We start from the raw sequence: 13,226 nt of genomic DNA, 5'->3' as shown, positions 1-13,226 counted from the left end.
CGAAGTTGCTGCCGGAGCTTCTGCTCTCTAATGAGGGAGCCTTTGGCAAAGGTCCAGGTTTAACCTTTGGGAGATTAGCCAGCCCAATATGAAACAGCCAATCCCCTTTTCATGCTGGCTGAAGATGGGTTTTAATAGGCAAGGGATGGCATGGGCCATCCCTTGATTCGTGGGATTTGACCACTGATGGAGGTGAGAGAGCCTGCCGCCCTAGCAATATGAATGGTCATTCGAGGGATTGTGCTTTATGTCATATCACATAGGAATGGGAAGGCCTATCCTCGTACGTGTGACAACGGCTGTCAGGTACTCGAATGGATCTGACCAACCACCGAGCGCCGGTGGCTTTCACCCTTCGCTTGGACAACTGAGGTGAGTCGCATTTATGAGGGTGCAGGTTGATTTGGCACCTGTCTGCTCACTTGTACTGTGGGCGGCTATTCGGCGGGCCTGGAGTACTGTGTCTTCTCTCTTCAGGCCAAGAGAGGCGGGAAAGCATGTTCCTGGTACTCGAGTGGGCTTGGACAGCTTCGCCGAATGCTGGCGGATTCGGCCCTTGACTCAGACAGCCGAGGTGAGCTGCATTTATGAATGTTCAGGTCGACTTGACACCTGCCCAATCATTCGTACTGTGAGCGGCCGCTTGACGGTCTTGGGGTACTGTGCCCTCTCCCTTGATTTGTGGGATTTGACCACTGATGTAACTGTTCCCATACTCCAAGCGGGCAGTTGACAGCGAGCTGACGAGTCTGCAGGTTGGGTCTGCGGGGCGAGCTGGGTCTGCAGGCAAACTCTTTGGGACTGCAGGCAGACTTGGGTCTGCAGGCGAGCTTGCAGGCGAGCTGAGTCTACAGGCGAGTTTGGGACTGCAGGCGAATTTCGAGTTGCAGGCGAGCAGACAGACTTGGGTCTGCAGGCGAATTTGAGCTGCAGGCGAGCTCCTGAGCATGGATTGAAGAATAGGCCGTAACTTTCAAACCGTAAGTCGGAATTGGACGAATTATATATGAAAATCGCCTATCTCGACGAGATGGAGCCATCCGGAACCAAGCCAAAGGCTTTGGTTCGCTTCCTCCGTTTCGCCAAATTCCTTACGGTTTGAGAGATATCTGCGTTTTCCCCTTTTTCTGCTATTTCAGGCGAGTTTTTAGCAGTTTTGTTCTGAACTTCTCTGATAAGGATTAAAGGTAATTTTTATTGCCTACACTAACCAGCAACGCGTGTTAGGCGTTGACTTATCCCTACTCAGGATTCGGGATAAAATTCGCCGTACGTGTGAAGCACGGATTTTAGGAGTTTGAAAAAGTGGCGTCTTCTCTTGGGGCAAAGATGAACCCGATACGGGAGAGGAATAATTTTATATTCTATCTCCCAAAGCTGAAGAGGAAGAATTTTATATTCTATCTCCAGTCACAAAAGGAAACTCAAAGTTGGATCTTAACTTCAAGAATCCGGGAAGGTGAAACTAAGAGTGGGATCTCCACTCCGAGAATTAAAAAGTTTCGAATAATCCTAACTGTCGGAAGGTTTGATTATCGAACTAAAAGGTGGGTTTCTCATTTATCGAGAGTGAATTGGGGTTTTGGCCTTGACTATAGGAAGGTTTGACCAAATGGGAGTTTGAGGTGATCCTAACTGAAGGAAGGTTTGATCACTTGATTTGAAAGTGGACCTCTCGTTTATTGGAGGAATCGAAAGTGGATTTTGGTTTTGGCCCTAACTGTAGGAAGGTTTGACCGAGTGGGAGGTTTGAGACGATCCTAACTGTAGGAAGGTTTGATCGCTCGATTTGTGGGCCTCTCGTTCATTGAAGGAATCGAGAAGAGATTTTGGTTGTGGTTCTAACTGTAAGAAGGTTTGACCAGGTAGATAGTAGGAGTGGGAGTACAAATCTTAGTGAGAGTGTTGACTCGTACCGATTACTCAATGGGGATTCTTGGTGTCAAGTGATAAGAACTTAACACGAAGGGGGGATTCTTGGTGTCAAGTGATAAGAACTTAACACGAAGGGGTTTGATAATTCGTCAAGGATTAAGACATTAAAATTCTGGTGTCAAGTGATAAGAACTTAACACGAAGGGGTTTGATAATTCGTCAAGGATTAAGACATTAAAATTCTGAGTACCATGTCTGGACTCTAACATTGAGGATGTTGAATGCACAGATACAGCGAAAGTTTGAGCGGATTTAACCGGAAGGAATTTTGATGGTCCCACCATCAATTAGTCTGATCGGTGGGGGTTTAGTGTTTATCACTTCATTTGTAATGATCGGGTTATCCCTAAGAAAATTACATGTAGCATTCTTCCGGGAACTTCCTGTTACATAAATCATTCACCCCCAGCTTCCTTTGCGGAACTGGTTCGGACATTGTATTTAGTTACATGACCGGGTTATCCTTAAGAATATTAGCGTAACATTCTCCAGGAACTTCTATTCAAAAGTGGGAAACAATTTAGACTCGTGTGCCTAATAGAGTATTAAGAAGCAGTTTATACTCGTATACTTGTCGGAGTGTCGAGAAGCAGTTTATACTCTTATACTCTTCGGAGTGTCGCCATTCTCATGGCTTATCCCAGCGTTATGACGCCGGCTTCAACCAAGGTTTGGATACTATTTTTGAGAGCAAAGCAATCCTTGGTGGGATGAAGGACCCTCCTGTGGTACGCACAGTATCTTGGATCCGCAGTATTGTCAGCTTCCTCCTGATTTGTGATAGGTGGTAGCTTGATCTTGTTATTTTTAAGGAGTGATTCGAAGATGGCTGGAACGTCTTCGTCCTTAAAAGAGTACTTTTTTTGGAGTCTCGAATCCGAAGTGTTTCGCCCTCTCCTGGATTGCCGTTGTGATGTCTGATTAGCGTCAACAGCTGCTGCAGGTGTTTTGCCCTTACCACGGGAGGCGAAGTTTAAGTTTGGAGGATTAGCCGTCGGTTGGCTCCTCTCGGCCTTCTTCCTTCGGAGGAAGCGTTCGGCCCTCTCTCCGTGCGTCTTCAACTCTTTCCATGTGTTGGACGGTGCGACTCCCATAATTTTCAACACATCCAATGAGAGGTTGTTGTGACAGGTTTGAAGGATGAAGTTCTCTGTGATTGGATCTCGGCAGTTCATCGCCTTATTCCGGAAGCGCTTGACGAAGTCGTCGACCGTTTTGTCGTCTTTTTGCTTCTCATCAAGGAGTGCTCTGATTGACACCTCAGCGTTATCATCAAAGAAATGAGAGAGGAACAGATTCTTCAGGTCGTCCAAGCTGTTGATGCTTCCAGATTTGAGACGGCGGTACCAATCGAAGGCGGGCTCGCGAAGGGTGCCAACGACTGACCGAACCATCAAGACTTCATTGCTGGAGATCATACCCAAGTGGGACTTAAAGTAGATCAGATGTTGAGTGGGCGAACCCTTCCCGTCAAATGGCATAAAGTTAATCAGGTTGAACTTCGCCGGATACGGGATGGAATCCTATTTTCTTGGGTAAGGACATGGAATGTCGATCCTTTTTACCTCTCGATCAAACATCAAAGCATTGACTTTTCTCTCAAGATCCTTAACATTTTCGCCCTCGTCTGTATCATGCTTCAGACGATTTGTGAGAGGAACAATGGGGCCACCCCCGGTGTTGTCATCATTGGCAGGACCACCCCCAGTGTTATTGTCTTTTGTGGGACTACCCCCAGTGTTCTGATCAACGGGATGGTTCTCAGCATTGAGGCGTTCATCCACATCTGAATCGTTACCTGCTTGGTTAGCAGTGTTGTGATGGCTGGATTCGCCAATTTGATTCGACAAAGCTCGGATTTATTGGTCATATTCTTCCCTCATCCGCCGCATAGCTGTTTCCATTTCGAACTTGAAGTTCTCTTTTTGCTTGGCCAAGGCACCCTTAACTATTTTGGCTACTTCCTCGGTGTTACTCATAAACACTTCGCGGGATTGTCCCGGACTGGATACTGTATTATCAGAAGCGATTGCCGAGTTAGCATCCGATGCTTCATCGTATTATCAGAAGCGATTGCCGAGTTAGCATCCGATGCTTCATCATCCGAGGATAACCCTCTCTACATTCTCTGATAATCCCTTTGTCTAATAGTTCCTGATCGTAACCGGGTTAGACGATGCGATACAAGCGGGTCAGAGTTAGAAGATCGAATCGATTTTTCCTTATCAACCATATTGATGGTAACCTCTGGGGGTTCGTCACCTTGAACGACCGATCGTTTCTTATGGAGACGCTTTAGATTGGACTTAGCCTTTCCGTTGGAGATCCTCTCAAATACTGAGGCCCTCTGCGGAGCGGTCTTGGGGCAGCTACACGCTGATAATAGTGCCATGATAATCTTGGCGCACGGACAGCGAGGGTCCGCTTCCCGGGTACTTCTCTTACGATATTTGTTCGTACCCCTAGTCTGATAATACAACTCATCGGTCAGATGACCGGAGCAACCTATCGTGTGTTGACACGACTCCCCTGGTATAATGTTGTCATTGTTAGATGAATACATTTTTTCAGGGGATTTACCGTTTTATTAGCGTTCTCAAGAGTCACGCGTTTAGAACTACGCTTTTGGGAGCGCAGGATCTCAACAGGCTCCTGGTTTTGGATATACACCCCCAGGCGGGTGGGACCCGGAGTTTTCCCTTTATGAGAAAGTTTGAAATTGTTGCGAGAGCGTGTGCGACCCCCAGCTCGACGAGTTGCTCGAGTTGCAGTCACCGGACCTAAGAGTTCTTCTATCAGAACTTTGCCTCGATCCTCGTGCAAAGGACCCAGACGATCTGCCATCCTTATCTTGAAATGGGACAAGTCCATGCTGTTACGGTGTTCCGTCGAAGGTGTGGAACTTGAAAGGATCTACGAAACATGTGCATAACGTCTTCTGTCTTTATCCTGGCGCAGGTCAGACTTGAGTGACCCGCGGGTTGGAGGATCGGATCCAGGTGACTCGCAAAGTGGAGGGTCGGATTTGGGTGACCCGCAAAGTGGAGGGTCGGATCCAAGTGACCTGCGATTTGGAGGGTCGGATCCAAGTGACCCGCGAAGTGGAGAGTCGAATCTAAGTGACCCGCAATTTGGAGGGTCCGATCCAAGTGACCCGCGGAGTGGAGGGTCGGATCCAAGTGACCCGCGAAGTGGAGGGTCAGATCCAAGTGACCCGCGAAGTGGAGGGTCGGACCCAAGAGACCCGCGAAGTGGAGGGTCGGATGTGAGTGACCCGCTTTCCTCGATCTTTTCGGCCGTCGTCTTGGACTTTGGCCTCCAAACTTGGTGTAGTTTTTGTGGCTTCTTTTCTACTTCTTCCCTTGGCCTCTTGCGCAAGAATTCGCATGTGCACAAGCAGTGCGTGGCGCTTTTTGATCCGCTCTTCAAGAGTTGAACGGGTCTTTTTGACTTGTACTCATTCACTTGTTGGTGATTTGAAGGAGGGGGCATTTGTCTGCTGTTGGGCACTTGACGTTACATAATTTTTAGATCCGTCTCGTAACGGATCCCGTCAATTAATTCCAAAGCCCTAACGAGTTGGCGCGCAAGGCGTTGGCGCTGCCTTTGGCGAGCTCTCTTCGATAAAGTGGGCGCGCTTTCTGTACTCAACTCCTTGATTGAGGAGGAGTTCAAATCTGCAGATCCGGACTCATTAGAGGCTGGACGGGCGTTGCAAGGTTCAACTACCGCAGTAACGGGGGCGTTAATCTTCCTTCGCTTGCGAGAGGCGGAGGATCTGGAGGAGGAGGACGACAGATACTCCTCGAACTTCAATTGGTCGAACACGTATTCGACCACTTCTTCAACCGGGATGCAGATCCGAGGTTGCGACATAACAGCTCTGGCAACGAAGTTGTTGGCTCCCACTGTGGTCGCTAGTTTGTTTACGTCGAAAGTTATTATTTTCATTGCTATCGAATTTATTACAACTTTAGTCATTACAATAAACTCGAATAAAATAAAAAGTTGATCTTTTTATAAGATCTCCTTACACAATGAAAATAAAAAAGTTTACAACTTTATCAAACAAACGCAGCTAGATCGTTTATCGGTCTTCTGCTTGCGTGGGTGTCTTTGCCTGTGCCGGGGTTTATCCGTGGACCACCTTTGATCAGATCTGGTTGTTGAAAAAATTGGCAGAGCTCCTACCTCACCAATGAGGTATTTGCTTGAAGCGTTGAAATCGACCAAGCGAAATTAGTAGCTCTTCTCGAGATTAAGACCAAGCCTAATCTCGAGGAATGGACGGGAACGGGCTTCAGATCTCTCGAACTCTCCTTCTTTATGCCGAAGAACTCACCGAGATCTGTCAACCCTCGCTGAAATTCGTGCTCCTTTGACTCTTCAATCTAGCAGCACCTCCTCGTCTCGATAATTAATCCCCCCTTGAAATGAGCCCCCGAGCTCGTATTTATAGGCTACGGTTGGGGGGTTTTTGGATGAGAATGAATGATTCGTCCATATCTTCAGTTAATAACTGATTAACCATGTTAGGGGATGATATCAAATCAGTTAGGAACCTCAAGAACGACCAAATCCCGAGAAAAACCGTCAAAAACTGAAATGAGGTCGAAACAGCGCGTGCGGGACAAATCTGACCAACGCTTGCGAGTGTCTGATCGGATCCGCCCCGCGATTACTGTAGCGCGGGCCGGAAAACCCGACCCGCAGTACTGTAGCAGAATCCCCGACCCGCGGCACTGTAGCAGAATTCTGACCCGCGGTACTGTAGCAGAATTCCGACCCGCGGTTACTGTAGCAGAATTGACCCGCGGTACTGTAGCAGAATTCCGACAAACGGTACTGTAGCAGAATTCCGACCCGCGGGTACTGTAGCAGAATTCCGACCCGTGGTTACTGTAACAGCCTTAACTCATTCATCCGACCTCGGAATGAGGCGATTCAAGATGCGTTGGAAAGCAGACGAGGAGGTCTACATGCTCCCATAATTGAATCATATGTGGAATAAATGGAATACGAGGGGTGCTCCGCCTTTTGTAAACGACGCGGGGCTCCCGATCAGCTCTCGTTTCCGTTATTCCGAAGTTCCGTTGCTTCGTATGACCCGTCGACTAACTTCATGTGTTTGTCGTTGTCAAACGAGCTCCTGTGACTCTAATAGCGACGTTTATCATCTTCTCTCTGTCTCGAGCCGTGTGCGGACACCCATAGACATTTTTAGACGCCTACAATGGTCACGAATGTGACCGTTAGCCTCACTGCCGAGTCATGGCCCGAATCTGGGCCAAGCTCGGACCAGACCACTCCGGCCTAGCCTTTTGCTGGTCGGGCTGGGCCGGGTACGGTGCAGGCACCGTCAAAGCGGTCTGAACTTGGGCCTAGAGCCCGGTTAGGCTCGGGTTTCCGGGCCATGCTCGGGCCCGGGCGTTGGGCCCAAATGTACAGCCCTAAGTACAGGGGATCTGCAGACCCGGGCCATGGGCCCAAATGTACAGCCCTAAGTACAGGGATCTGTCTGCAATTAACCCTTAATTCATTTGATGCTTCGAAATGACTTTTGCCCTTCACGAATAATAGAATCAAGTATGGTATGCGTGTTATATTACATCCTAGCTAGACTCGTAGTTGCTATGCACTTGTCCATGTTACCCTCCTTTTTTACTTTTTTTTTCTTATTTTTTCTTATTCTTATTATTATTATTATTTTTTGCTTTTTTTTTAACAAACCATACAAGAACATCTAATTAAACTCTTTATCTTTATCAGCCATCAATTCCGGCTTTTTTATGTTTATATATGTTTGAGCCACATCCCAGCAGCACAAAACTACAAACCAAACCACAAATAGATACCCGAACCGATTATCGGATCCGAATCCAATCAAGACTTCCTTGGCCTAACCATAGCCAACAGCGGGGTTTTCATAACGACAGTGAACTCGAGCTTATCGGCTGAGTCGGATAAAACGGTTGAGTCGGGTGTTGCCCGCCACGAACGCCTGAACCATCCCAGCCACCCATCAGCGTAATGTGCGTCATCCCCATCGCCAGACCTGGGCATATCCTCCGACCTGCTCCAAATGGTATCATCCGTATCTCCGTTACGCCTGTTATATCCGCATTCTCCCCGCCCGTTAAGAACCTATCAGGCTCAAACCTCTCCGGGTCGGACCAAAGTTTCGGGTCTTCCGCTATGGTCGGCAGGTAAAACTCAATCGCTCGGAAGGGTATGTCAAATACCCGCCAAGCTTGGCACGCCGCTCGCTTGCCGCGTGCGTACGCAAAGTATGTTGCGGGTGTTTACGCAGACCTCCTTGACAAATGCTGCAGGTACGGCATCTTTTCCGTGTCCTTCTCGTCGACAGGCCTGTCCCTACGTGGAGGAAATATCATCGTAGAGTTTAGACGGACGTTTGGGTTCTCAATGAGTCGGCCGACGGCCCACTCAACTGCGGTGGCGGTGGGTCGGTGCGCATTGAGGAACTCGAGCGAGGTGGCGAGCTCGATGTCGGTGGGCGCAGAGTCGCGGCGTCGACCTTGAGGTCGAAGAGGATCGAGTAGGAAAAGGGGAGGGCGTCGGGATCGAGATTAGGGTTTTGGAGGATGGATTGGCGCTTCTTGATGAGGGGGACTAGGGTTTGGATTTGTTCCCTGCGGATTTGGAGAGCATTTTTGAATTGTTTGGAGAAGAAAGGTCGGAGGAGGGGGAGGTAGTCGTCCATTCTTGGCGTCAGAGTGATTAGGACTTTCTTCATCAGCTGATCAATATCACAAGATTATGCATGTATAGTTGTCAGTTACGATTCAGATAAATAAATATTCACAATTTAAACATGAAGTTTTGAATATAACTTAGTTAAATATTTTTAAATGTTAGAATTTGTCAAAAAAAGGGCGAAAAAAAAATGTTCGCAAGAGGTAGTCATGCTTTGCATTGGAGATCCGACTCAATTAAATCAACTATCAAGCCATATATAGTTTCTCCTATATCTACATAATTGCAGGAAATAGAGTATTGTAATTTGAAAGATAAAAAATAAAAAAATAAAAATAATAAAATAAAAATCATGAGGTACCTTAATTTTAAGTTTAACACAATAACAAAAATCGTAATATTATTACTCCACATATTAAATTTCGATCATTGAGAAATACTTCCCGACCTCTTTTAAGGCATGGTTAATTTGGTCGGAGAGGATGATAAAAGTAAAAATTGTATTTGACAGGGAATTTTTAAATGGGAGCTTGAGGGGAGGGGAGATAGAAAATAAAATATGAAAGTAATTAAAAAAAAAGAGTTAAAATGATTCATCTCCATCTCGCTGTCCCTCCCAACAAACATGAAGTAAAAAATAAAGATGAAGCAGACGTTCTTTTCTCCACCGCATTGCACCTCCTCTCCCTTTCCCTCCTCAAGATCTCTTTCCAATCGAACCCAAAAATATTTCCAGCCTTTACCCCTAGAAATATTTCCAGCCAGCTTTATCTCAAAAAATAGGCTTAAGGTTTAATTACAGGTGATCCTTTAACGTATGACTTTTTTCCCCCTTCTTCTACTTCTTTTAAGAAGGATGTTAAAAGAATGTTAAACGTCAAATAGTTCTATCTTAAAGACAAATAAAGTGAATAAAGCAAGTTTTGGAAAAGCTTCAACTTCATAGTTAACAACAAAAACATCGACCTCCAAACAAAATGATAAGTAACAGAACCTAATTTGTGAGTAATTAATCCATGAACAAGTCGTAAACTTGTTAGTAAGTCTGACTGAAAATTTGACCCTAAAATTAACTTTAAGCACTTTTTGACTCCATATGCGTGCGCTAAATACTATTTGGACGTATGTTAGAGAACGCTAAAGCTTGCAAGCATAGTACATATATATCACCTGATCAATCTTGATTATACTCTCCTCATCAAGATGAAGGCCAAAGCACATAGCAAGAAGGATGCAAAACACCGCAAACCTAGCGTTCTTCAGTACCCAAACCGCACCATCGTGGGCCTGGGCCTCGTTCCGAATCCGATCAATGAACCGATCCATCGCCGACTCCCTCGCGGGCCTAAACTGTTTCAACCGGGCTGAGCTCAGCATGCCCGACACCATATTTCGCCGTAATGATCGCCACTCCGGCCCATAAGCCGCAGAATTCACTGTAAATTTGTTGGAGCTGAAAATGGTGCGGGTCGGGTTCTCGGCAGGCCGACTGGCAAACGTTGGGCCCTTGGCGATAAGGGCCTCATGGGCTAAATTCGCGTTAGTGACGATGATGAGAGTTCGAGAGCCCATTCGAAGGGTGAATATTGGGCCGTAGACGGAGCCCACGTCGCGGACATAGTGGATAAAGGGCTTGCCGGATCGGGCCACTTGAAAGAGGTTTCCGACTATGGGCCAGCCTTTTGGGCCTGGTGGGAGTTTGAGGGTTTTGGGCCGGATGGCAATGTTTGGCCTGAATTTGAAGAGTTTGAGGATGAAGACGAAAGAGAAGGAGAAGGCGAGGAGGGAGACGAAGAGCTTGAAGTAGGAGTTCATGAGGGAATCAGGGAGAGACTGAGACAAGGAAGAGGAAAAAAGAGAGGCCATGGGTTTAACGCTTAGGCTCCTCGTATATGTAGTAAGATGGAGTGAGGGATGCATTCGTACACAAAAGTGACAAAATGAAGGCATGAAAACGTAGTTGGTCCTCTGGACACGAGTTTGGCTAACTAACTTGGAGACCTAAATTTCAAGAAATTTACATACATTTTGGAATGTTATAAAAACATCTTGAAATTCATATAGCAGCTATAAAATTTTTTAATTTTTTTTCAAAACACTACCATATATTTGAAGTTATTTACCTAATGATGACTTTTTAAAAAGGCTAAATATCATAAAACCCCCCTTAACTTTGGATGATTGCCAGACCCCCCCCCCTAATTTTGAAAATATTAGAAAACACCCCTTAACTTTGAAAATATAAAAAAAAAACCCTTAAGTTTAGGGGTTATCAGAAAGATATCAGTAATATCAAAGTTAAGGGGTTTTTTTATAATCCCTAAACTTAAGGGCGGTTTTCTGATATTTCAAAGTCAAGAGGTGTTTTCTAATATTCACCTAAATTTAAGGGTTTTTTTTGATGAAATTTCAAAGGTAAAGGTTGAAAGTTAAAGGGCGGTTTTGTGATAATTCCGATAGTTAAGAGGCTTGTTTCTGGTATTTTGAAAGTTAAAGGGGAGCTAAGGAGGTTTTCTGATATTTAGCCTTCTAAAAACAACATTCAACTTATTATATTTACTTAAAATTTATCTTCTTTCAGCTTGTTCGCTATTACAAAGTAACTTCTACATGTTTCCTTTATGTGTGTGTGCTTGCTTGATCTATATATGCTCTAAATTATGCCGTACTCAAACAGATTTTACATAGAAATATTAATTGCTTCTTGTCTAATCCCACCTATCAACTGCTTTATTAGTTGCTGAAGAATGTAGTTAAAATGTAATTAGTAGTGTCCAAGCCAAAATCAGCTTTGATTAGAGCATCTCCAACCCGCATCTAAAAAAGCAAAATCTCCAAATTTGGAGAGTGGAACCTCTCCAACCACTCTCCAAATTTGGAGATCTCCAAATTTCACCCTCCAAATTTGGAGGGTGAAGAGAAAATTTGGAGAGTCTCTCCATAATACTATTCATGTTTCATTAATTACAACTTTGCCATTTTAACTATTTAATTTCTTAAAAATTACCATTTTGTCATCATTCTTAGTAATTTAAATTAGATGTTTAATTTCAAATAAATATAGTTAAAAAATTATTAATCTAATATTTGAAATCATTATATATATTTGGAAAGGTCTCGTTGAGATCTTTAAAATGAAACTAAGATTAATTTATTTTAGTATTATTATAAAATTATTAATTATTAAATTAAATAAATAAGTATCAGACATGAAAATTTTAAATACGGAGATCTATTTTATGTTTGAGGTGTTGGATTTAAATCTAATTAAATCTATTTGTGGGCACATATGATTAATCTATATGTATTGCTATTTTTCAGGATAACCAACTAAAGTGATCAATTAATTTGAGTTAATGGGTATATAAATAAATCATGGGGTTATATGTGCAGATACCAAGTTGTAATTGTAATTTGATGAGGGGTCAAATTATAAATGTACAACACCTATATATATGGGGTTATGGCCCCTAATCTAGGGTTAGTCATTCTCATTCTCTTATCCCCATCTAAAGAGATCTTAAGGAGAGAAACCCTAAGATTAGAATATCCAAAACCCAACTCAAGTTCAATCCATGGATTCAGGTATAAGCTTCCGCTCTTAATGTTTAATCTCTATGATTTAATCACGTTTAGAACTAACAAGTGGTATCAGAGCCACCCGTGATTAATTCTTAGGGGTTTAAGTTCTTAAAAATTAGGTTTTTTGATCTTAAAAAATCTCTGATTTTTCTCAGAACTGTTCACGGATGAACAGTAAATTTCGGTGAACAGTAAAGTTTTTAAATTTTTGTTAGTTTTTCCTTCGATTTTCTTTTGGGCTCTGGATCAAGAAGTTATCTTTCGATTCTGGCTCTGGTTTTAAAATAAAATCGAGGAACTTTTGGATCTATTTTGTCTGGTCGTCGATCCCGTGCTCCTTGCCGGCGAAGTATCGCTGGCGGCCTCGCTTTCGACTCCGATGACGACGGCGGCGTCAGGAAACCCTAGGGTTTCGATCTTGGGTGCAGGAGCAATGACGGTGGCGGTTTCAGAATGAAACTCTAAGGGTTCGTTGTAGGCGTCTAAAATTGTCTACGAGAGCCCGCACGAAGCTCGAAGCAATGAATGGGCGAGTCAAGAAGATTCGTCAAATCAACGCGCGCACGTCAATCAACTCGTGCGTGCCGGTCAACGCACGCACGTCAATCAACGCGTGCGCGTCAGTCAAACACGTGCACGTCAAACCAACTCGTGCGCGCCGGTCAACGCGCGCACGTCAACCAACTCATGCGCGCCGGTCAACGAGTGCACGTCAAATCACCTCGTGCGCGCCAGTCAACGCGCGCACGTCAATCAGCCCGCGCGCATCGATCAGCACGCGTATATTAATCAACGCGCGTTCGACGATCGGTCTCGCGACGAAGCATACAAATCAACAAACCTGCGCGATACGCGACAAGAACAAATCCCGGAAGAAAGAAACCAAAAAAACGTCAATCAGCCCGCGCGCATCGATCAGCACGCGTATATTAATCAACGCGCGTTCGACGATCGGTCTCGCGACGAAGCATACAAATCAACAAACCTGCGCG

The 13,226-nt window shown here is 44.9% G+C and overlaps 1 protein-coding gene across 1 annotated transcript; it reads right to left on the bottom strand.

Moving 5' to 3' along the window:
- On the bottom strand, positions 7,673-10,540 carry LOC109830437 (cytochrome P450 77A2-like). The gene is given in 5 exon segments (XM_020397690.1): positions 7,673-7,930; positions 7,932-7,954; positions 7,956-8,467; positions 8,470-8,695; positions 9,823-10,540. Coding segments are annotated over 5 exon segments (1,569 nt in total). The 5' UTR covers positions 10,519-10,540; the 3' UTR covers positions 7,673-7,818.

The sequence above is a fragment of the Asparagus officinalis genome, chromosome 2, assembly GCF_001876935.1.
Source record: "Asparagus officinalis chromosome 2, Aspof.V1, whole genome shotgun sequence".
Taxonomy (NCBI): Eukaryota; Viridiplantae; Streptophyta; class Magnoliopsida; order Asparagales; family Asparagaceae; genus Asparagus; species Asparagus officinalis.
The sequence above is the reverse complement of the archived record's forward strand: the minus strand, read 5'-3'. Positions and strand labels throughout refer to the sequence as shown.